This window comes from Homalodisca vitripennis, chromosome 8 (assembly GCF_021130785.1).
Source record: "Homalodisca vitripennis isolate AUS2020 chromosome 8, UT_GWSS_2.1, whole genome shotgun sequence".
Taxonomy (NCBI): Eukaryota; Metazoa; Arthropoda; class Insecta; order Hemiptera; family Cicadellidae; genus Homalodisca; species Homalodisca vitripennis.
The window spans coordinates 108,418,925-108,445,573 of record NC_060214.1 but is presented as its reverse complement, the minus strand read 5'-3'; the positions used below and the strand labels follow the sequence as shown (position 1 = coordinate 108,445,573).

Below are 26,649 nucleotides of genomic sequence, written 5' to 3'. Positions count from 1 at the left end.
AGATTGTGATGCGAATTAAATCATCATGTAAAACGCAAGTGCTATTGTTCAGTTCAAGGTGAACGGTATCTAAGTGGGAGGTGATGACAAATAGGAAGTAATGTTAGAAGGCCTCTTGGGATCGCGATATTAAAAGTCCGCGGAAATAATTGGAAGGTCGGTCGCGCAGTCCCGGCTAAGGTCATGTATATAAATAAACCGGCGACGTGTTCAAGTTCATGCCACAGCAGCGCTCCGGGCGGCGGTAACACCAACTAAAGCAAAATGTAGCGCAATATACTCAATCACATCCAACCGTGAGTAGACTGATTTGCAACAAATTTAACAACGGAAAGATGGAATAATTACGTAATAGTTGGTTGTAATAAATTTGGAAGTCATTAAATTAAACTGAAACTGAATGTGGTCGATGTGATATACAACTCAACAGGCCAATACAACGTGCGTGCCATAGTGAAACGCCGACGTAGTTCTCGCGTTCTCCGCTAGGCTGCAGCACTAGCTGCGCTCCTCGAATTCCCACTCTGGCTTACTTCTGTTGCAATGCACTATTTTTTCCTTCTTAACAGTCGTCTACATTTTAATTGTTTGTAAAAGTTATAAAAATTAATTGTTATCGTTAAAAAAATATAATTTCTAGTATCTTTGTTTTTAGAGCTCTGCGGTTTGAAAACTAAAATATAAGGTGTTCAATCAAACAAAATGCTGTATAACCTAACTTTTATACTATAACCTAAAACTTTGCATTCAACTTTATTTATTCTACGACGACCATTATACAGACACGAAATATACATTTTACACGCTTTAAACAATTTTTGTAACACATTTTGATGGAATACATCAATCAACGTAAAAAACTATTTTGGTTAATTATTTCATTGTCAATAATTATTAGCTGTTGATATAGAATAATAACTGATAGACGACACCAAAATTGTTAATTTAAATTTTCCGAATATTTAAACACGTACATATTTCTAACTTGTTTTATCATTAAAACTACCGGAAAATATAGTTAAAATAAAATATAACAGTGGAATTATAGAATTATAAATAATTTTCATTTACTGCACAATTTTAAAATTGAATTAAAAGAATAAACACGGCTGACTAGAAACGTTTGCAGATTTTTTCTGACGTCATTGTAAAGGACAAGAAGAAGAAAGTGGAACCAAAACCGCGGAACAGGTTACGAACCGTGGATCGGTGACGGTTAAGTGGAACCCGAACCGTGCACCAATGTGAAATCGGTTAGGCAACGATTGCAGAGGCAGTGGCAGCGGCAGCGCGGCTTGGCGGGAGAAAGGTACTTTCACAGGGAATCAGGAAGCGCGCGTTACGCAAGTCACTTTCGCGGGCTCGTGCGGTGCGGTCGTCGTCCTACGCAACACCTTGGACTACATACTGCAGTTGGGTAATGCGACACAGTCTCGGCCCACATAAACCCTTCTCTCAGGCTACCGCAGTTAATTCCCATTCTTCCCATCGGTGTCAATGACAACTGAACCGTTTACACCACATTCTGTCTGTAAGCGGTAATACATGTTTACATCCACAAGAAATTGTGTGGACTAAATTGAATCAAACATTATTTCACAACTTATCTGCTGTAGTTTAAAATAACATATGTACGGAATAAGAGGTAATTGGGGATTTGAAAATATGCACCTTCTTGGTTCTATTATTCGAACAAACTATTGTAGTTTACAACATTTGTAAATAACCCGATCTACAAGTTTTAATTTTATTTAACTGTCCACTCTAAAACGACGGTTCTGTTTACTGATGATCACATTACGTTGATGATCACATCTGTTCGTTGATGATCACATTACGATCATATTACTGTCATTAGTTGTGTTATTAACGTTGTGTTGATTGTGTGGGCTAAACGAATGAAATATTATTTCAAAACTTCTTTACTGTAATTTAAAACAATATATATGTTCGGAATAAAAGTAAATAAAGGATTTGGAAATTCCAGCAAATATGCAACTCCTTCATTCCATTATTCGAACAAACTATTATGGTTGACAACATTTATAAATATCGCGAACTAAAAGTTTTAATTTTATTTAACTGTTCGCTCTAAAACGACGGTTCTGTTTATTGATGACCGCATTAAGCTCATATGATGTATTATTGTCATTAGTGTTGTGCTGATTAATGAACGTTCCAAATAAACTCCGACAAAAACGGAAGCATCGTTAAAACCAAGCAATTATATTATTAAATAGATTCTTGTACTCAACAGATGGATTGATAACTGACGTGAAATTAATAAGCGAATAAGGGACTGGGTATATGGCCGTCGTATCACAAGAGGTGAACGTTCTGCGTTACGTAAGCTGCTCGACCTACTACCGCGACTTTCCGCGGGGAGCGCTAGCGCTGCAGCTGACCCCAAAACAGTCTGTTGCTCAACAGGCCGTTCACCCCACTGCCACTGCCTCTGGTGTCAATGTACCCGCTCTGCGGACTAGATCGATACAAAACCTAACCTCCTTAGCCTTATCTCCAGTTTACAGTCGCCATTATTAAATACCACAGATAGATATATCTATTCGCTGAATTCCTCACACGAAAATCCACTGAAATGCGACAATCTCGGTGATTCTATTGTTAGTGGAAAAATAATCAAATATAAGAACCTACTAAATATATTTATTCGTTCGTTTCGAGTGAATTTCTCACACGATAAATCCACTACAATGCGATTACGTTAAGAAATAAAAAAAGAGTGAATAATAATAATAATAATTGGCGTTTCTATTTTAATGTCAAAAATAACCTAAAATAAATATTGCTAAGATGCGTTATTCGTTCGTTTCGAGTGAATTTCTGACACGATAAATCCACTGCAATGGGATTACGCTAATAACTCAAAAAAGGAATGAATAACAATTTTGGCGTTTCTATTTTAATGTAAAAAATAACCTAATATTGCCTAATATTAACTATTTCACATTGCTAAGGCTAGTATTATTAATTAATATGGTTAATATCTAACTTAGGAAAAATCAATTTTGTGGTTGATATTTATATGTTTAGTGTATCAATTACAGAATCGAAAATATGAAATTGTTTACTACGGACTTATATTCTTACTGCTGGTATTTGAAAAATATAATTAATTTCCTTTCCACACAATATACTCTGCAAATTGGAATAGCCGTTCGAATACACCAAATGTAAACTAACCAGCTTAACACAATTAATAAATAACAATTATGAATAAAGCGCTCAAAAAATGCGAGTCTAATTACATTTAATTTTTTAATATTTTGAAGTACTCTTAAGAAAATTATTTGACAAATTGCATATTAATAATTCAAAACCTTTTAAGGGATTTGGAAAAGATTGTATTGTCAAATCGAGTTTGTAGGATGTTATTTGAAAATTAAATATTAACAATTTAAGAAATTAGGCAAGAATTAAAATTTCCCATGCACACTATTTTGTAAAATTAAAGGGTTTAAAATAGAGTTCTTACCGTCTCTGGACATCCCGACGGCGATACACTTTTTGAGGCGACAGTACTGGCAGCGGTTTCTGTTGATCCTCAATATCGAGCACTGCTGATTCTTGGTGCAGGGCCGGTACTGGATCTTCTGCTGAATACTCCTCCGGAAGAATCCCTGTGGACAACAACAGACGTCACCGTCAGCACTGTGAGGAGCAGAGCTCTCGAGGTCGTGACATACACATCCCATGGTAACCGAGTACAGACTGAGCGACAGCGCGCGGACCCACCGTGCCGTGACCCACTCAGCGTACGTCAACCCGCGAAAGTGAGAGGCCCCCCCACCCCGCTCAGCCGCGGCGTCAGCCCAATTTCTTTATTTACTCCGTTCCTTGCAGCTCAGCGACCCCGAGCTCTGAGCTACCCTCTCGGGCCTTGGCTCCTTTCCTTGGGTTTCGGCAATCGCGGGAAAGTTCTTCGGAGAACCCGACACCTCCGTGGCGACAGTTGCCACACGGGTCGTTCGCACGAGAATTTACAGAATCAATTCAATTTCGATAAGAGACCTCTTAATTCGATACCATGGCATGTATACGTGAGACCATAACTTAACCGTAATAATACACATAATTAATACTAGCATTAGATACATAATGTTTTCCAAAACCCATTTGATGATCTTATTTGATAACACAATTACCAAACAATAACAACTTTAACTAGCAATAATTACAATTTCTACCAGACGGTATATTTCGTCTTTGTTTAAAATCCCCCAAAATTGTCAAATAAATTATACCTAAGGAATAATTCTGGAAATAAACAATAGCGGACCAACATATGACGGTTTTTGTATATAAATGAAACGTAATTAGTTTGTAACGATGCTCTTTAAAAATTACAATAGGGTATGTTTATATATGTGTCTTTATAAACAATTACAATTCGGCAGTTTACAATGATGTAAGGATATGGGTACGATATTTTGTGTTCTCCATAATTTCACATCCATAACTACCTTTCCTGGAAATTCGATTATCATGTTTCCACAAGTAATCGTAGTGCAGGGAGAATAGGCAGAAGCTGGCAGAGATATGAGAGGTATGAGTGTGTGGGAGGGGGTGGGGGTGAACTAGGCCACAGCGCAGGGGTGGGAGGGTTGAGTATTGATCTGGAGAATTGAGGCCACTGTTCCTGCAGGTCGTTCATCCCCGGGCAGAGGAAACATGATCGTATTTGGAGGGAAGTCTTCGGAACCATGTGTGGAACATTATTTAAACAAACCAACAAGTCCGTACATATTTTTACCCAAATGCTTCGAGTTACACAATGATAATTGTTTACGAGTTAATGAGTTACGTTCGCCAAAACTGTATATTAATTTGGGGAAGAGGGCGTAGCACCCAGAGTGCAGAACGGCCTGCGCGGCGGCGGTTTGTGTTAATTGTCCCGCGACAAAAGGCTCGAACATAATGGCAGCGACGACCGCGACCAACAAAGAAGCGAATTAAAGCAATAATTAAGAACATGTTTGTTATCAGTAATAAGGCAACAATGGGGACAGTTATAGGGTCGTTGACCTGGGGTCGCTGACCTACCGCACTACATGCACCTGGCGAACTATTGTTTCTGGTGGAACAAAGGCGACACGAGTGTTTCCGTCTTTTTTTGTGTGGATCAAATATAATTTAAAGCCGGTGGATGTTAATATTGTACAATACAGACTACTACAACAGAGAAAATTCTATGCTTTTGGAGTCTGAAGAAGTCAAATTTACCTGTAGAAGAGGAACAAAGGTGACCGATATGGTGGTTTGGCCGAGACTGAAGACAAGGGTTGCTACTTCTGGTTCTCGCCTTTGTGACTTGACCATTGTGGTGAAGGGACAAGAAGCTCCATAAATAAACCCAGCACCAGGGGTTCTAGCTTGCTGAATGGCCACCGGGATTTTTAGAAGAGAATTCGATGCGCTATTTCCGGTACTGTATACACGCACGTCCGGCAAACTGACAAAAATGTCAAAATTTGAATTATGCTTGAACAGTTTAAAATCCGTCAAAACGTATTAATCTCTAAAAAAACAAAGGCATCGTAGCCTTTTGTTTGTGTTTCCTTACAATGTTTTATTCCTAAAAACAATAAAGTTCCAAAAAAAGGTGATCTGAAAATAATATGTAACCCTAAGGAATGCTGCAATAAAAGGACTAAATCTACGCGATGTATGGAAAATATTTTGTATTTGATGTCAGTGGAAACTGGGATCAAAAGAATGAGCCCATTCTAATAGTTATTGAGGACGATAACACAACGTAATCTAGAGCGCTCGTTAGAGATAAGCTGGGATGTGGAGGGGAGGGAGGGGAGTGGTCGAAAATCGGGGCAATGACTTGTGACGTCACCACATCTGGGCAACGACCCTCTCCCCCCTTCCCCCTCCAACGACTCAGCGGGCGGCCTTGAGATGTCTACATAGCGCACGGACCGTGCCAACTGTGTAATTGGCAACAGTGAAAATAACATGCATAGATGTTGAGTTATCATACGAGAATAGACTTTACTTTCCTTGGAGCACTTGATGGAACACTATAGTTGGAAAATAGAGTAGAGTCATAGTCTGTTTCATAGTTAGCTAGCTTATTTGGGCAATATTACACTTACTATTAAAATACATATGGTTTATGAATCATCCGTACCGGCTTCAAATCAAGTTGAACGATTTAAAAAAACAATTAAACACAGTAAATTGATTCTGCAGAGCTATTGATGTCCTCATTTATTACAAATTTCAAAGTTAGAAACATTTTCTGTTCTATATTTGTCCGCACCTAATATTACTTTGTTGGAAACTATTTTTAAAATCGCCTTTTTGGAAAGTCTCCCAAACCGGTCGTCAGTTTGTCGCGAATCCGCGCTATTTGAATGGAGAGAGCGCTCACGTGTCCACACGACACAGATTATTAGCACTTGCGAATTTAGGTCTAGGGGGAATTTACATGAGTCGACGACCTGGGGCGTTGACCGCAGCGCTCACACACACTGGCGGCGGCTCGTCGAACTACCAGCGCGCGGCCCAGTGGTGCGCGAGCAGTTTACGTACTAGTTTGTGACGTTTTTAACCACGTTTCATCTATAAATTATCTTGAAATTCAAATACCCCTCGTCTTGTGCCCTTTATTAATATGTTATCAATGAACTTTTTACTAAAAAAAGTTGTTATGTAGGTACCCAGAATTTTATCGGATAGGTGGTACTAAAGCTTTGTAATCGTAGATTGAGTCAACAACGGACATACACTGTGTAACCTAGATTAGTTTTATTGTATATGCGTACTCATTCTCGGATAGTTGAACTATGATCTTACATTTTATTTAACAACATACGTGATCATGACATAATTCTGAATGGCAACAGAGCAACAGAAGTAGGCTTAAATTCAGAATAAAAACTTATCGACATGCCCTGGGATCGAACTCGCGACCTCGACCACACAAACCTAGCTCGCTAACCACTAACCTAACCCGGAGGACGCCAAGTAGACAACATTGCTGATTACTACAGAGCCTGAGCGCCGCAGACTCGACAGCCTGGTGCAGCCTGCATTGGCAGAGTACTGTAGTGGTGTTGCAAGCTATGACGGCGCGTCGGGCATCGCTTACCGTTAGCTCGGACCGGTGCACGGCTGCACTTCCCCAGACTATCTGACATCAACAGACGTTCGCCGCTATAACGACCTGCACATTCTGTGCTGGACGTAGCTCGTTCCACAGTGGATTCAGAGTCTACGAAAACTAGTTGAACCAAAGCTTAAGTTATTTCGGTACCGAATATCTTAAAACAAAGTTTCTAACACAGAAAAACAAAGATAAAAATGAAAAGCGTTAATATTTTCTTACAAAGAACGGGAAATAAAGGGGATTTCGACAATATTATTATTAAAATTTCAAATAAAAAAAAAAAACGATTTAGTTGAAAACACGTAAATGGAAATAAAATTATGTCCGTAATTTCGTTGATTCCATAGTGGATATATCTTGAATATAACAAATCTTGAAAAATATCTAGAAATATCTTGAATATCTTAAAAAAAAGTGTTCTACCGCTTAAACATAAAAATGAAACGCGTTAAAGTTTCTTACAACGAACGGGAAATAAAGTGTTTTCCACAATTAATTAATATATCAAAATTTCAATTGTAGCCTTAAAAAACAATTCGGTTGAAAATACGTAAAATTTTTGTCCGTGATTTCATAAACTACTAATCTATTTTCATAAATTATTTTTGATACATAAAATTTACTACCCCGCCTAATTTCTCGTGGGTTTTGCTGAAAGGTTTTAAAACTGCCCTTAGAAAATTGCGCGCTATAGGGGTAAAGCGAAGGGTTGAAATCCTTAACCAATTATTGAGAGCGGCGAGGTGATTGGACTGTACGCGGTACTAGCTGTGACGCAACGCAACACCGCGGCAGCGTCACTGACTGACTGACTGACCCAGGTCATGTGACGTCACAGGTCGTTGTCCCAACACCGACTGCTGTGCGTCAACCCACGACCGGGTATTCCACTCTAAAACAAGACGATTCCACTCTAAAACAACGGTCCACTGATACTGAATTGAGGAAGGTCAGTCATTAATAATCGTTCTCTACTAAAAGCTCAGCTTAAGATATCCAGGTCAGTCACCTAACCGACATCCGTGTGCTGGATTGTTGTTGAGCTAGTTTCCTGGGTTTTGTATATCCGTAGGTTTGAGATATTCAATAGGTAAAGGTTCTCAGCGGTTTCGTACCTAAGTAGGCCTATACTAAGGGAACTTAAGTTGTAATTCTAAAAATGTGCGTAATAGTGGTAAAAGTATTCAATTAACAAAACTATCGTAAATGTTAATGTTACAATGGTAAACAGAAATACACAACCATGCTGTACATAATTTGTGTTAATACAATACAAATTTAGTACAATTTACTTTTTCTTTAGAATGTAGTTAATGCAAACACTGTAGGAGCTTTTTTGTACCAATGGAAACAGATTTGCACAAAAAGTGCCATAAAAAAATGTTTTAAGCACAATGACTTCCCAATTAACAAATAACTAAATCAAACAAAACTCTTATTTAAGCGTACAGCAAGTACGCTTGGTATTTAGAACCGTAAGCAAGGTGAGGGCGTAAAATGTTTTCCCCCAAAAATTATGGATTTGAAAAGTATTGATGAAAAATAAGTTTTAATTTCAAGATATTTGTAAATTTTTAGTGGTCAGTAACGTTTTTTGAAGTGCAGTAACAATAAAAACTGCATTGTCAGGTATATTCGATTTTTTATCACCCCAACATAAATGAAATTCCCAAGGTTCCATGTGCAAATCATAACGCAGGAGTGACCGAAGAAGACGCACAAGTCCCACCGACTGTGAGAAGATCACAGGTCCAAGGATGGGACCCTGAGGACTACCGTGGTGTACAGTGAGAAGCGTGGCGACCTAACTCCCCGACCTCGACCTGGATGATGACAAAGGCGAATGATGCTAGGTGAGGTAACGGCCGGAGAGGCTTTTTACTGTCGCTGGAGCTGGAGAAGAGGCGGCTGGAGGCTGCGTGGCCTCCCGACCTACTTCGTCTCTCCACCCAGACTTCCGCGGTACTTTCTCGCGATCTGCAACCGACCGTCGCTCCAGAGATTCCCACAGCGCAGTGCACCGGAGCGGCACCAGGGTCTTTGTAAATATCTTGGAGTTATGTTCGTGAAGTTGGGGAGTTCCCTTTGATAACTACCATTCCGAGAAAATAGAAGCGTATTATACTCGGAATAGTCATGCAGATTTCAAATCCTTTGTATTAAAAACGTACAATATTAGAGAGATTAAAGTATGTAAGATAAGAATTAGACAAAAGGTTTTCAATTTAGCAGCTACAAACAACACTGAATTTATTTTAAAAATTTATTATCTTAAACGAGCATTTAATGTGGTGTAGAATACTTGGTATAACCTTTCATTCTTGGTATTGTTTTCCTTCCAGAACGTAGAAAATACAGGATCATCGTTTGGAGGAAGTGAAAAATTAGAGCTCCACTTAATGTTTAGCTTACTCCTCCTGGAAAGGAGGAACTTCGTAGTATCAGCTGACTCACACGCGGAAGCTAATTTGAAATCGGAAATTGCATAATTCGAGGAAGAAGACGCGGGGTTTCCAGCGAAGTCGACCAGTCATCCTGTGAGAGAAGCGCGACCGCGGGGCTCGTAAACTGGGCGGGATTCTTGGAATCAGCGGGTCGGAGTACGGAGAGTGTGGGAGTCACTCACCTCTCCGGTATTTACACCATGGTAAACAATGCGCTCTATCGTCGCGTAACGGTACTAGCAGACCCCCGCCGCGCTGCTGGCGAACACAGCACGTTGTCTGTTCTGCAAACCCAGAGCGTCTGACACTAGGCCTACAGTACTTGCAGGGAATAGAGAGAGATTCAAAATCGGTTAATGGTTTCAAACCGACTGACTACCACTTCAATTAAACGTGTAACCCAAATAAACGTTTCTAAAAATTTGGGTTACTCAAATTAAAACCTGAATGAACAATACAGAATTTAATTTCAGATACTAAAAATAGAAGAACGTTTGCCCTATACTTTATTAGTTGTTACTAAAGACAGAACTGGAACAAATGCAACAAATTTTACCAATTTTCAACTAAAAAATTTCAATACATAAATATGCCATTTAGTTCAGACAAAAGGAATTAGATTAGAATTTTAATTGGGTTAAGATATATTCAATAAACAGTATTTATAACAAAAAACGGAATTTTGGTGTAGGATTGATCCCCCTACATTTTCCCTTAGGTACGCCTCTGTGGTATGGGGATACATTTTGAGATAGTTGTGGAACGCAATGTTGGAAGAATTGTATTACGTCACTTGAAAAAACGCTGAAAATGAATTATTATCATAGCATAACTTTCTGCTGTAAATGTGTCAATTAGCATGTTATGGCAATTTATCATTGAAAACGTTTATTTGTCAATAAACATTGAGATGTACTCATTACCAATCTATTATAGTATATGTTTACACGTTTAATTGAATATTTGATGAAAACAAGGAATTTCCGTTTTGTCTATCTTTTATTCTGTTCTAATTAGATAAATGCTCACGAAAAATTACAACGCTTTGATAGATTTTTAATTAGGAACTTTTAAATACAAACTAACGGATTGCGAACAAAGCGAGTTAATATACTGTACTAAAATGTGCTGTTTTCATCCATCTAACAATTTTTCGACATTTGCTGAAATCTTGTAGCTTTGCGTTTTAATGTAAACAAATGTTTAAAAATTATCACAGTTCATCTCATAGCGTATAATGATCTCCTAAAACCAAAATAAGATAATGGATCTGGCCCCACCCTCCATACGTAAATAATGTATATGGCACTGTATATCATCTAAAAAGAATTCAACGAAAATATCACGGAACATATAAGTATACAAGTATGTGTTGGCATACTTTAACAAAATATTACTTGTGTTGAAATACAAGCTAAAATAACGCGCAGAAAGAATATATCAAAAGCAACAAAACTGTGTAAATACAATAAAAAATAATTGCCGAGATAACGACTGGGTCGATGACCGTAGTTGTACATTGGACCGGTAGAGCGCACCGCGAGCAGAACGGGTTTTGAGACTAACGACAGCACATTGTCGGCCGCCATTGCCACTGTCACTGATCCTAACCTACAAACTCGTCGCAAACAACTCGAACGCGGAAGTAAAGAGAATCAGATAACCTTGATACCTGATCGCAGTAGGACAAGAACAATGCAGCGCTGGTGGTAAAGCTACACCTAAGTTCCGTAAAGGCGGGACGGGACTTTAGCAATAAAGCGAAGGCCAGGTGCGAGCGGTAGGCGAGTGCGAGGCCGTCAGGAAATAGCTTAACGTAACAGATCAGCTCGGTGTGGTTCACATCTGGTACGAAAATATTATGATAAAGTCGTTATCTCGTACGCGGCCTCCGAGGTTAAGTTATTTACAACAACAAGTTATACACCACTCGGGTCTAGCTTGGAATCCTAACAGTTCGTAACAATAGAAAAGAACAGCCCACTTTCCGTGAGTATAAAATAAAACAATTCATCGCATAATAGAGCGCTAGGAAATTCTAAAGCACCGTTGCCCAACTCAGGAAGGGCAGGGGAACAATGAGTTTTGCGCAAGTCCGGAGTGGAAAAAACTTGGACAAATTTATGGATCCGGAGCAAAAAAGACCATAAAACAGGGGCTCCCGTTACGCAAAACTGTCGCTTTTGCGGGGCGAAAAAGTGAACAAAGCCGTTTACAGTTCGCGACACACCGTTACGTAACGCGAAGTGGACAAGGGTGGTTGTAAATATCGTAGAAAGTGCCCGGGGCTGTTGTGCAGGCTAAAGCGTAAGGCCCGCCTGACCTTGGAGGAGGGTGCGTGGCGACGTTACACAAAAGTCCGCAAGAGGCCGCTGCCCGCGCTGACCGACCTTCACCGCCCAAACCGAGGCCGCCGGGTCGTAATTACTGCCAACGTCAAACCTTTGTCCGCCGAACAGTCGACGTATTCGCGAGAAACAATTTGCAACAGCAAACCCTTTTCTGAACGCACCCTTTCCGAACACAACGCAACGCATCGTAAATCTGAACGCGTCACACGTCACGGTCACACAATGACGTCGTAGGAATTGCAGTAATCTGCCGTAACCGGGCGTCGAAATGCTGTAACCGGTTGCGCCAGGAGAAATGCGCGGAGAAAGGAGAAAGGCGCGGAGGCTGGGGGAGCGGAGAAAGTACTTTCTCCAGTGACGCGATCGGAAGAAAGTAGCCGTGGCGGAACAGACGCTGCAGCCAGCCGTCTTCCGGCTCGCCTATCCCCCCCCCACGTCACTCCTTCCTTGCTGTACTTTTATGGTCCGAGATTGTAACCTCCTTCGGATCCTCTTGGCATTACGACTACACCGTTTATTACTAAGAAAACCAATTAGTTATTATGAAATCTGTTCATTCCAGTTGAACTCACCTTACAACCTTCGCAAGAATGCACTCCATAGTGGAAGCCGGAAGCCTTGTCTCCACACACTCGGCATAGGACGGTTGTACCATCGAATTCTGCAACAGACAAACCCTTTCATCAGCCAAACGTATTTTCCCAAGGGTAGGAGTCATGATTTTGTGCTCCTTTGGCTAAATAAAATACTTGAGAGACTTTAACGCTCTTGAAAAGACACCTTAAACATATATATAAATAATTTTGTTGGACAATAATTTCATTTATTTAAAACAATCAGACTAGGAGTACAATCAATTGATAGTATCATTAAACGTATTTTCCCAGGGTTCCAGAAATCTTATCTTTGAGTTACATATACAGAAGCCACTCTACAAGCAGACTGGTCAGCCTTGGTGCTAAGGACGCCGGGCCGAATTCGCGGCTGATCAGGAAGCCAGAGACCGAAGGTCTCTGCCAGGGTCGACGATCAGGAAATCATCCAGTCTTATATAAACTGTCCCGCACAAAAAGACGCATAAATACACACTAAAAGCTTATCCTTCTTTGTATTTCCTAATGTTGTCAGCCTATTTTGTCCTATCATACTATGGGCATGTATTTTTATAATTAAAATAAGAGTGGAAAATTTTAAAACTATTGTAAAAAGTTCAATAAAAACATAAAAAGAGTAATACTCCTCATATTGGAATACAGTTGTTGCTATCTTTACATTCCATAATACATTGCGTACATAATGAAATACAAGCACACACATTTAGTTAGATCTACTTTTGTAATAATTGCATTTCAATTTTAATTAGGGTACTGCAATTTGTATAAAATAAATAATAGAATTTACAGTACGAAGAAATTCTAAAACTATTAATTAATACGGTACACCTTCATGGAAAGCTTATTAAAATCGAAAAGGCAACATTAAGTTTTTTAATATTTTATCCTTATTAAACTAAATAATGCCAATTTCCTGTAGAGTTACCTAATTTGAGAGCCTGAGGAGGCACGTCGATGACGGGGGTCCTAGGTTCCTCCTGGTAGAATCGCGCGTGATGAGGCGTCATATCGTACACCATAAGCACCATGGTAACACAACAACACGTCACACTGTCACGGACAACGGGCAACGATCGAGTGAAAGCCTAGAACCGCATCACCTGCCGTCCGACACCACACTACTCTTCTGGCACTTATTGGTTTAGGTTAGTGAGTGGGGGCAATATTTTAGCGGACCGAGAAAAATGAACAAAAATCCCCGCGAGTTTTTCGAAACGAGAAGGTCACTGGCGGAGCGCACCGTGGGCCAATGAGAGAGCCGTTCTGTCGCTGCGCGCGCCGCCATTGGTCCCCTCCCCACCACCCCGCGACAATGGAAGGTCAACAACCTTGACTGACTTAGCCAGACTGCGGCCAAGGCCAACCCCCCTCCTCCCCCAGCCCGCGCGGCCCACCGCTGCCAAATTCCACTACCACTTGTTGCCGATTACTTCTACCTCGCTTCCAGCACTCTTACTTCTCGCCCGTCCCGTCCGCGGCGTTTATTTTTGTAAAACGAAAACAGAAGTACGACGCTGATCGGTCGATCGTTAGACATCCAGAACTTGTAAATTTCAAAAGTTTTCGACCCAACGCGAGATCGATCTAGACTTTGCAACCCACTCTTCCTGAATGCAAATTGTTGGATAACGTTAAATGTGTTTATTGCTTAGACAGCCAAGCGGAATAGTTTTACACCAGAAGGGATGATCTGCCACCTCACCCATTGAAAATCCAAAAAGTTTTCTGGCGGGTACGTTTTCGTCGAAGGATCAAAATAAATGTTTGCCTCTATCTCGCTTAGTAAACCCAGCCGATACTGATCGGATATAGGTTTGAGGACTGCTACTGAACCCTTGGCCCTCGGTGTAGGCGCAGGTGTGAGACAAGGGACGATGAACTGGTAGCTCGGTCCTGGCGGGATGTTGTTCACCTCGCTTAGGGTCAACAGTCTCGACAATTGCCACATCCTCCCTTCCTCCCATCACGCAGCGCCACGCCGCGCCGACAAACTGGACCATCATCTGTCACCGCATCTTGGCGCTCGATATTCGGCCGAGCGCGCGCGTTTTTCCATAACGCTGACTAAACTACGACTTTTCGTAACTCCTAGGATTTCATGGTGAAGTAGAGAAATTCACTAAAAGTGTGCTTTAATTGGATTTTGCGATGGCCCATTTACAATATGATCCTATTATTTGCACTATGAAAAACCCAAACAAAAACTACATTTACCACTCACGATTAAACAAAGCTGTACTTTACCTGAAAATCACGTTTCCTACAAACACAATCATTTGCTGAAATTCATACGTAACTCCAAAGAAGGTCCATATGCTCTTTGTATCAAAATAACATGGGAGACTTTAACGCTAATATAACAGGTGACTCACAATTAAATTCTATACTAATTTGTGTAACAATGAAAAGATACTTTCACTGTTTTCTACCTCAAAATATTGCTTCTATCTATTTTCCTGTACTTGCCGAATTATAAAATTTTGCACTATGTAGTGTATTCCTATGCAAAATTAAATATTACGCCAATGAGCCCTTTTTGGTTTTAAACATTAATAACAATTTAATGACGAACTATAGTACTAAATCGTGAAAATAAAATTAAGATCCGTATTTTTTTATTGATTGCAGTCTAGATGTTTTGAAATAGACTACGTTTATTTTTAAACGCACAGCTGGATTACATTTTTGAAATGCAGAAGCAAGAAATTATTAAAGTATTAAAGTAAAGATTTGATCAGATGAAAATTGTAATATTGGAATTACTTCACTGGTGTGATCTGGAGCTGATCGTTATACTTATGAAGTCCATCTGATATTTTCTACTGACACATTTCGAAGACATGTTTATTATAACAGCTTTCTCTTTTCTCCTGGGTGACGATATTTACAACATAACTACACTAACCCAGTCGTGTCCTCGAAGGGGCGTCTGACCTTAATATCAGAATTGCTCAGCAGTAAAGTGACCCGGGGCGTAAAGACGCCGCCGGCCGGGGGTGCAGGCCTAATAAATAAAACGAAAGTGAGGGGACGCGATGACAGAGGGTGTTTATGGGTGCAATAGAGTCGGGCGGCACTTTGTAGGGGCGAAAGTGACCGTGCTGCGACGAGTAACCAAGGACGCCGGTTACAATGGCATCGAAAGTGAAACCGGGGTTGGGCAATCAAATTGGGGTTGGACATAAAACATACTTTTTACCGGACTTTGTGGAAAAAAAAACAGGGGAATTTTTTATCCCTTACAGTCTACGCCCAGTAGAAGGCATTAAAACAACGCCCTTAAAGTAAATAATATAAAATTCCTAAGTGTGTTGGAAGATCACAACGAAATTGAACAAAGAAAGATCTTTATTAAAAAAAGATAGGTATAGTGTGATATTGTTCTACAAAAGAGAGATCCAATAAAATTTATTAGTGAGATTTTATCAAGAACAATTTTATTGGCATTGGCTCAGTCACGGAATTTTAACTCGTGTGGTCGATAAGATAAAATGAATTGATTTTTCGTAGCCAATTATTAAATATTTGAAATGTGAATTAATTGATAGCCTTTTTAACATACTCTATCACCACTAGCACAATTCTTTGTTTGAAGTTTATTTTTGAAGATGGAAGGATTACTCTAGTTTGTAATTATGTAGAAGGTTAGTTATTTACCTGAAGAAGAGATCAGATTGCAGATCTCGAAACGTAGTGTTACTGATTTTTTGTTTCACTGAACGGATGGCAAATGTTAGGAAAAATCCTTTTTCTTTCATCACTAGTACAACCAAACAAAACTCTCAAAGTCGACAATGGTAGAAGAGAGAATGCGAAGACTATTGCGTAGCACACGTTGCGTATTTTCCAGCGTAAGAAGGCCGCCCCTCTACCAGCTTGCCGAGCCTAAACATAGAACCCACGAGGGACGGTTTACCTTTCACCTGACTCTGGCTCAACTATTTTGGTTTCCGGGCCAGTCAACGAACTGAGCCACGATGATCACTTTTGGCCCGTTTATTCTAAATAAATCCTTCGCCGAATGGCGGCCTATTTCGGCTCAGTTCGTAATTAAAACGTGCTACCACGTTTAAATCCTCTTATAGGATGGAATATTTGTGACTATCGTGTTAAGTGGCGTTTTCGTAGTGATACGGTCAGATCCTACTAAATCTTTATTTATACCCCAAGAAGACGTACAGGCAATGTTGTTCTTGGAGAAACTAAATTCGCTCAATATAAAGCAGTCTCGACTGAATAGAAGTCCTTTCAAAGCACTTAGATGCTTTAACTGAACTATCAGAGTACTAAAAGGATATTCAATGCAGTATTACAAACAAAGTACCACTTCTATATTTCAATGCTGCGCTAAAGATCACCAGTTATATTTCTCTACTTGAAGATGAAGTTTGTTGTTGATGTTGCACTATTGATAAAGATATTCGATGTTATATAATTTGTTGTTAAAACTTTTACTTTGTTATTTGTTATGAAGTTTATAAATGTGTACCATGTTATATTTTATACACCATATACTAATTTTTTGTATACCATGTTATAATTGTCGTATACCGTCGTAAGGCATTACATAAATTGATATAACTGTATAATAATTACATTAATCCCACACGCAACCTGTGGGTTGCATGGCAACTTTACACTACTATGGGTATTGTGTTTTTTTCCTGAATAAAGATGATTTGAACTGGAACTTGATAATAATAGTTTTAGATACCTAAACTTACTGTACAAAAAGCAAAAAGTATTTATTTAATAATGTAGACTATATTAAATTATCGTTTAATAATTTTATTTAAAGGTGTCGTTAAAACGCGAAAGCTGTTTGGAGCGCTCTTATTCTTCCTGAGGAAATTTCGTTACGAACAGCGAGCAGGCAGGAGAGAGATGATGGGGCAGACTTGCTCTAGGCCAGTGACCCATGAGATCGGGCGAGTCCGGGTCTGTTCGGGCGGCGCGGCGGCGGCCGACTCGCCGAGGTCACCTGAAGTCACTTACCCCACTAGTACACATACAACGACCCCGCTCGCTCGCGCTCAACAGTCGGCAGGTCTGGTCGGGCCCGGGAAGGAATATTCCAAACAATAAAGTTCTAGAAAATCCAGTTCGGGTCTGGATAATCCTAGCACGACAGTGATCGGCTGGCTCTCACTCCTAGAATGTTGGACAAACTGACCTCCTCACTCGGGGAAGCGAGTGAAAGTTAAACCTTGTTTGGGTCTAGGAAATTGTTCCCTCTGTTTAAAAACAACAATATAAAACTTTGTAATAAAATTAACAGCTTATATATTTTTTTTCATTTACAATGAAAAACTCACCGTAGGCCTACCTTTTAGTGTTTTTAAAATATTCCAAATCTTAAACGACGAGCAAAATTTGAATAATACACCTCAAATAATTTAAAAATTTATTTGGACCATTATACCTTTATAAAATCTATTTTAGAACAACGATATTTAAAAAATTTTGACTTGATATGGATTTCAGTGTGGATAACAATGTTTTTATAATATTTTCAACGTTACTTTCACTGCACGTTTCTGAGAACGGTTCGAAACTTAAATTACTTCTACAAACCAAAAAATTTAGCAATTACTGTACATTTTTGAAAAAATCGTTAAAATCACCAACCGTTGGTAACAGAACTTTTAAATTTTTAAGCGCAACTCAATATTAATATGGGATTTGGCAATTAAAACAATTACTGAAAATGAGGACTCACCTATCATAATGAGAGGACAGAAGCTGTAATTCCTCATGAAGTGGTAAACATAAACAAACAACGAAGTAACGATTGCACCTCGCCGCACTAGTGAGGCAAGACTGGCACTGCCTGTTAACTCGCACAGCGACATCTGGCGTTACGTCACAATGCTGCACAAGTGCAAAAACTGTCGGCCTTATCAGAGTCAACGACCTCTTATCACTACCAGCGGCACTGACCTAGATATCGAGTACGAGCTTATCTCCTCTCTCGAGTCTTGAGCCGCCCTTATCCTTCGACAAACATTGATAAAACAAGGTTAGTGCTCGACACTAGGTACCAATCTAGTTTTAAAATGTAGGAAGATATCCAACTACAGACCAATATCTTTATTGTCATTTGTCTCAAAAATGTTTGAAAAATAGCTTATCCTTCGACAAACATTGATAAAACAAGGTTACTGCTCGACACTAGGTACCAATTTAATTTTATAATGTAGGAAGACTTTCAATAACCTCCAACTACAGACCAAAATCTTTATTGTAATTTTTCTGAAAATATTTTGAAAAATAAACAGTTTTTGCCAAAAGCAAGAATCTACACTATCCGTTTTCAACAGTAATACGTATTGGTAATTATTTACACTTAATAACTTATTCGAAAATAATATTTCTATGAAACACTTTTAATGTTCTGATCTCAAGAATTAAGGTCCTTATTGTTTTCGATATCTTCAAAATATATCGAAAACAATAAGGGTGACAAAAGGAACTTTAAAACAAAACAACTGAAACCTAAATTACTAACTTTTTCCTCGCAGTACATAGTACGTAAGTGTGTAACAATAACCGGAGTGTTAACAGTCAGGATATGTACCTAAATTTTAGAATGTAAAAAACAGCAAAAGTATAAAAATAAAAGCCAAATCACAACAAGAGCAACGGATTAGGAACAAAGAAATGGGCCTTAGGAAATGAGTGAATGGGAATAAGTATTGGAACGGCTTTATCGGGACAGTTAGGACAGGAGATAATCTGGACCTAACATAACAGTGAAGAGGGAGTTGACCCAAGATTCGAGATAGGCGTGCATGGGTGATAGATACTCAGGCAGTGACCTCGTAGGGTGACTGACACATACACCTACCTGGCCCGACAACGGGTGGAACAAAAACTTCTTAATTATTCTCCCACATAGAGTCCGTACATTAGAGACGATACATACAAATAAAGCAGTTCAACTTCCTCCATAGTCCTGGTTTGTTTTTAATTCATTAGACTATTTATTTCAACCAGTACTGTTTACACCATCAGTAACCGGTATTTTGAAATATGCATATAAATTAAATATTTTGAGCTTTAATTACTGACGTAATTGTGAGCAAGTAATACCACCTTAAGGCATGTATTCTTTAAAAATAATCCAGAAACAAATTCTAATTTCTACTTTTCATTTCTACCTAAATTACTGGCTCCAAAATCATTGGCGAAATGTATTTAGTGTTTAAAATAATTGTCTTTTAGAATAAAATATTTTATTAGGATCTACTAGAACCCCGAAATGCTGAAGAGATCCCAGTTAAAAATATCACATCAAATCTTGGAAGGAACGAAGTTTTCCTTCATTCTTCAGCAACTCAAATAACCTTTATTATTACTGAGCGAACTGTTTACATAATAACATGATTATTGAATATATTAAGTCGCGGCGTCTAGGCCAAATTGCCCATCAAAAGGTCTTTCAAGGGGTAGAATCTACAATCCCCTATTGCAGATAAACTGTTGCAATGGCCGTTCTAAAGCTTTTTAAAAGCCTCCACTACTTATCTGGTGGTTTGTAATTCAATCCTGTAATGAGTATACATATATGGTATGACTACCTATTAATGATACTTTGCAGTGACTCTGTTCAGCTTAAGTGAGGCAAGATTATCATTACGTATGACAAGGATGCAAATTAGTTCATATTAGCTACTAGTACCCATTTTATATAAATGTCGCTAAAATGGGTCATGAAAATTGGCTATGGATTGTAAAAACACCGGCTTCTACAGGTTTGAAAGACTGTGTATTGGGGTGCCGACAATACAGACAAAGGTACATTAAATATATTCGATTGTAGAACACGTCGACAGAATATAACTTATGTGGTATCCATTACTACGTCACTTCCTTGCTGGAATTCTCCAGACGTGACGGACGCGGGCAGTACGCAGCTAGCGCGGGCGGTTCTGCGCACCAGAAGAAGTGTACTGCGCAGTCGCGAGGCTGCGTAGTGCCAGACCGTTACATTCCCGCGAGCGGGGAGTGAATGAACTTACTCTTTCACCGATTACAACACGCCGCGGCGGTCAGGGCCGAGCTAAGCTTATTTTCGTCGGCGCCACTAACTGTTCTAGTTTCGTTTACAAGTTAATTGCGGCAATTCTGGTAATAAAGGCAACAACACTCGTCTGTTTTTCTGGTAAACACGATGACACACTAGCCTCGCGCTGAGATCGCACGTACATTTACTCATTCCAGAGTATTTTCTTGCGGATTCTGGTTGATGCTAATATTATGGTTGTGAATTAAAGCCATTAATAAAAATTAACACATTATTAAAAACGTAGCTCAATAGTTACGACGAATCTCCAAAAAGTAGGCAAGTAAAGATGACTCATCCTCTAAAAACAATTAAGTACAATTTGTTTAGCGGTTAAACTGAAAAGGTATAAATAATTGAACAATTGGAATACTCAATTGTTGTGCCACTGGATTAGTTAGAATATTTTAATGTGTAATCCGATTGTGAATATTTACATCTAGGAATAAAAAAGGTCTCTGAAACATATATTTTGTCACAATTTTGGTATCATCACTGTGCAAGTTATAAATTAATCAGAGTAAGTAATTTAGACTGAATTACAATGCTGGAGAATAATGCGCGACATACTTTCAATGGCATGGGTGAGAAAGTGTGTGCTCATTCTTCGTTATAATTGACGATATTTACAGTTTTTAAGAGTCTTTGACTTTAAATTTAACTCATAGTTTTGAGCAAACTGAAAAGATTAGGTTTGCATTTTACGGTTTACGACGAACTAAATGGTTGTAGCTGGAGTACGGTGTTCCGCAAGGGACAAAATTGTTCCAAACATACTCCCATGTGTGCTATTAGTGGTATGTCTCGGACGACTGCAATTTGAACACCTTGCGAATGTTATTGGCTATACACCTTCCAGCACTCCAGTCCCGGGACACGCTGGAGTCTCTGGAATGTAGGTGAGGAGGCTGCGCAGTTGGCCGTGAGCTGGAACCGAAGAGCGTGTCCAGGAAGTGACCCAACGAAAGTAATTTTCCCCGCTGGAACCAAACCTCAGATTGCTTCTTTCTGCGTCTCCACCAGCGTCGGCCATTTTGGGTTACACAACAAAACTCGTTCCCACCCGTCTAGCACGTCCACTACAGATTGACGGAAAAAAAACTTCAGCGGACATCTTCCAGAACACAACTAGCCCTATTTGTGTTGTTTTATTTGAGGGTGTAAAAATATCACTAAAAAAATGGTAGAGTTCGTTAATAATAATCAATACACTGTGTATACAAACACATGTCTTAGTTATAACAACGCGAACCTGCATAACACTAATAGTTACCTTGTTTTATGGATTACAACTAATTTGACGTTGAAGGTATGTGAAGGAATTTTAACTGCTGTTCCCACTCAGTAAATGGAATCTAAGAGCGATAATCGGTTTAACAGTACGGGAACACTCGTTATCGGTTTTACTGCTCTCGACAGACCAGCGAGGCGCTCTGGAGAGCGTTCTGAGCCAGCGGGCACGTCACTACGGAGGCGATGTTGGAGGAAAGTACTCTGGCGTGAGAACCGCACTCGAGTTCCCCGCTTAGAGTACTCAAGCTCGACACTCGTTATGACGTAATGATGTTCGGAAGACGCTCTCAACCAAAAGGGGACGATTTTCATCCCAGGGTCAACAGGGACTTTAGAGAGTGTTGAGGCTCTGAGATATTTTAGATTTTAGCGATAATCTTGGTCCGTTTCCTTGGCTCATTACTTTATATTTTCCATTTCTGATTAGTGTATATTCCACATGGTCCGTGAGACGAGTAGAACTTTGCACTTGTATAGATTTTCACAGTGTCAATAATGAAGAATTACTCCAACAAATCTAGTTCTAGTAGGAATCGAAATAAATATAAAACTGTTCTAGACTGTTTACATTGTGCTTGATGAACTTAAGACGACGTCAGCGTTAAATAACTTTGGCAATTAAGCATTTTATAATAGTTGCCATCATTTAACAAAATGGCACAATAAGTCTTTGTCGTGGTAAATATATTTAGATCAAGCACGCAAATGAGTCCTCCTCGATCATAGATGATGTAATTTCATTCAAACTAGACAAGAAGTCAGTGGTTCTCTAAATATCAATTTGAGGATTGCTGTTTTTTTACATATAGACAGGGTTGTCAGCAATTACAATCTTTAGAGCTGCCAATTACTAAAGCGCAACATTTAATTGCGTGATTTGTTGGCCGCAAATGATGCAAAAATTCCGCCCAACGGTCACATGAGTTCAGCACGGCAAGGGGGTCAACAGCCGGCCAGTGTTTACTGGCTGGTGCTGACGCCGCTGGCCCAGATCTGGCTGCTGATTCGGCGAGTCTCGATGGCAACTTGAGTCGTGCCCACGCTGTGCGTCTACTGCGTTTCTTTATAGGGGCGGTCTATAACCCAAAGTGACGCACTGGAAATCAGCAATGACGTCACAGATTGGTTTGAATTCGTGATCGAAGCACCATCAGTAATACCACATTGCTTCGTAAAGTTCATACATTTTAATCTGTAAATACTGAAAAAAGTGCTTTAATACACACCCTGTGCTTAAAAGGGTCGTTTTAAATTAGCAAATTATGTTCAAGTTTTGCAGCCAGATAAAAAATTGTATTAAACATCGTGTCTTGGATATTGCAGTGCTAAAATATATTTTACGCATTACTCATTCTAATTTTGCATTGCATTTAGGAGCGATATTACTAAAAAATGTAATAATCACGATTTTAAAAGTTTTGGATGATTTTTCGATGGAAAGGTTATTTGTTACTGTTTACTACATTGAAACAATTGTTTTGGTCACCTCTTTGGATTCCCTATCCGATTTTCCTTATCGAGCCAAACAGCGAACGGTAATAGAGAGTAGGAGGAGTTAATGTATGGTAAAAATGCAAACGGTCATTGTCAAACAAGCAACGGTATTTACGATCGACTCATCGAGAGGTCATAGGAAACAAACACTGTCATACCCCTGAGTCATGGTCCGAGCCAGGACTACAGCGGCACTGACTGTGTGTGTGTGTGTGTGTGTGTGCGTGTGTGGGAGACAAGGCCGGTACCACGCAGGTTGTCGACCGGCCGCCTAGCCGTGACCCGTGGCCGAGGACACCGGCTTGTCTCCTTACATGGGCAGCCGCTGTCCGACTTGTGGGGGAGGGGTCTGTCCACTCGGCTGAGACGAAAATTGGAGTCCTCTCCTGGCGTCCACGATCCGGTATAACAATTATGACGGAGCCATTGCGAAGTGGCAATCTAATCTACCTTCTCCGTAGCGTAGGGGTAAGGTTGTAGCTCACTAATCGACAGGTCACGAGTTCGATTCCCGAGAAGGCCAAACAAATTTTGCAAGTGAGTTTGGACCGTTTTCCCTTAAAAACTTACTAAAAGTACAAAAAATAATAAAGGGAGAAGGATCCTGTCGAAGCAGATCGAAAAATTATATGTCTGATGAAAAGACGGTCTTCGTACATACATAATAATAGAATATAATCACCGTTTTGTAAAAAAAAGATACAATGCTAATCAGTGATTTAAAATATTAAATCTAAACATATACTAAAAAAGACTATAAATTAAAATATTGGTAATTGTTGATAATAAGACGTTAATTCGGACGAAAATGTAGTTACTTTTGTCAACGACATTTGACGTTAATAATTAATGGAATATTAAAAATGGCAACGGTTGTTGAAACTAAATGCATTACGAAGTGTGAAAGACAGAAAAGAACACTAACATGGAAATGATTGGGAGCCGTGGCGAAGGTATTGTTTAGTCCGAGGGGTCAACAAACTGCCAACGCGAGGAGATGTATGGAAATGCTTGGGATTAGGTGCACGTTTGCTAGCCTATTGTCGCTTAACTGTACATACTGCATGTCACGTGGTGGGCCCACACTCCCACGGGATCCTGAACCAGGCGGGGTTCGAAATTACGATAAAAACTGAAATTGTTATTTTTATAAACATTTTAATTGTATCAGTGAAAAATTTTTACTATTACGTAATAGTAACAGTTAGACCATACGTAAATGTAGTTTACAGATACAATCTAATGCAGGGCGTATAAAAATCGCAAAAAGATATTATGAAAAAAAAAACAACAATGTAAGTTTGTACATGAGGCATGTGGTAAACTTTTTATTATTTATTTTTAATGTTGGTAATGTTTTTCTAAATTTTTATTTAAACGAATTAATAGACGAAAAAGAGTGTAAAATGTTTTAACAAGAAGGGAAATAGCATATCGAATATAGCATATTTTTTAGTTTGGTTTAAATAAATCAAGCAATGCAGATTCTGTAATAAATTGCATTACATTTCTGTTACAAAATTGTAACAGTACAATGAAATTCTTTCTCATTTAATGAAAAATTAAAGTTAATAAACCATTTATTAAATCAACCAGTATGAATCATTTTGGTTGTGGATGAAATGAATTAAAATTCCTAGCAACGCTGAAGGGTGCCTTTTCTGAAAATAAATTACTTTTAAATTTTTGAATTAATTGTTTGACTAACTAATTAATTTAAAAGACTTGTTTAGAAGAGCTGTAGGGAAATTTTGTTTATTCTTTTTAGCAAGACATAATCTAAGCTTCGTGACGACGAAATCCATGAATGTCGACTTGCTGGGTGAACAGGGGTTATGGATAAAAATCTCGAGATCGACCCTTAAGGTAGGGTTTGTCACAGATTTTAGCTCCGATTTTCGGGCTCGATTCACAAGTACAGCCCGAGTGATGTGGAAGAAGGACCAGAGTGAGGAAGGAGATGGAAGAAAGCTGTTACACAAGAGCAGAGCTGGGCAGGCGCGGAGTACGATCAAGCAACGTTAGGACAGGTCAGGGAGGGAAAAGTGCTCGCTCCCCGCCTATCGGTGCTGCGCTCTTCCGGCGACTGACAAAACTAAAGTCGGAACACGCAAGTTCGGGTCAATAGGGTTTACTACACTCTACAACACACCCGTGTCCCATGTTCTCAATGGGACTGCCTATATCGTCGTCCATTATTAACAAAAATAATAATAATACAAAATTAAAAAAACTAATTACGAATAGTTGTTTGACAAATGACGAGATTTATTAACGGCTTTCTTAAAAAATCACGTACATTTTTACTCAGTAGTTATTTTGTTGGAAACATACAAAATTACAAAACGGTCATTATATTTTTGGAATTTTTCGAAATTATAAAGTTTGAACACTTAATGTGATTAAACAATTTTTTGAGTACGTAATACTTGCAGTGATTCTAAAATAAAAATCGAAACACACAATACATTTAAACATAAAATAGAAAACTTGATATTTAACTGCAATTCTACTGCTATAAATCCCATTATAGATAACTAACATTTACTGATAAGGTTCTCGGTATGACAATAACTAGTAGAGGACTGAACGAACGTATCGGTAATTTAATTCACCGGGAAACAGCAAGAACAGGGTCAACAAACAAAATTGTAATTTCTATTGCGTTTCCAACCCAACAACAATGGGTTCATCGACCGAAGCCCGCCCGAACTTGGCCGCGTACTCCCGAGTGTGATAAAGGGGGCGTTGACACCTCCCCCCTCCCCCCCACCTACCGCACCTTGTCTCTTATCACCTGGCGTCTAACGACCTATTAACAGGGCGGTATCACTGAACCGACCCGCCGTGGTCCACCTGTGACAACAGAATAATGGCGCGGAATCACACCGCGCAATCTGCTAAACGTCGTAAAACCTTCCTGTTATCGGTTAATAGATAAGGGTGGGAAATTACGAGGCTTGGCACATTGTTGTTGTGCACAGAACAATTGTACACTCCGCCGAACGGTGAATCAAGAAGCAAAATTGTACTTGCGAAAGACAAAAGACAATATGTTGCGGTGTGATTCGACTCTAATTGGCAGAAATTAAATTCACATTACGATACGATATAATTACGTTCCATGGGTACAAAGACTGTGCAAAATGCCACATTAAAATGTTAAAACGCGTCCCTAAGATATAAAATAGGGTCAGTAACGAACTAACTGTATTATTATAAGTTGAACAGATATTTTTTTATTTTT

The 26,649-nt window shown here is 39.3% G+C and overlaps 1 protein-coding gene across 5 annotated transcripts in view; it reads right to left on the bottom strand.

Moving 5' to 3' along the window:
- LOC124367861 (nuclear hormone receptor E75) overlaps positions 1-26,649 on the bottom strand; it is a 125,350-nt gene that overhangs the window by 7,625 nt on the left and 91,076 nt on the right. For 3 of the 5 annotated variants that reach the window (XM_046825026.1, XM_046825028.1, XM_046825025.1), the window contains exons 2-3: positions 12,509-12,597; positions 3,497-3,641 (exon numbers count right to left, since the gene is read on the bottom strand). In XM_046825026.1, coding sequence (XP_046680982.1) covers positions 3,497-3,641; positions 12,509-12,597 — 234 coding nt within the window. Of the gene's footprint in view, positions 1-3,496; positions 3,642-12,508; positions 12,598-13,475; positions 13,675-18,269; positions 18,418-26,649 lie in introns of those variants that run through there. The other 2 variants (XM_046825027.1, XM_046825029.1) reach the window with 2 other exon arrangements.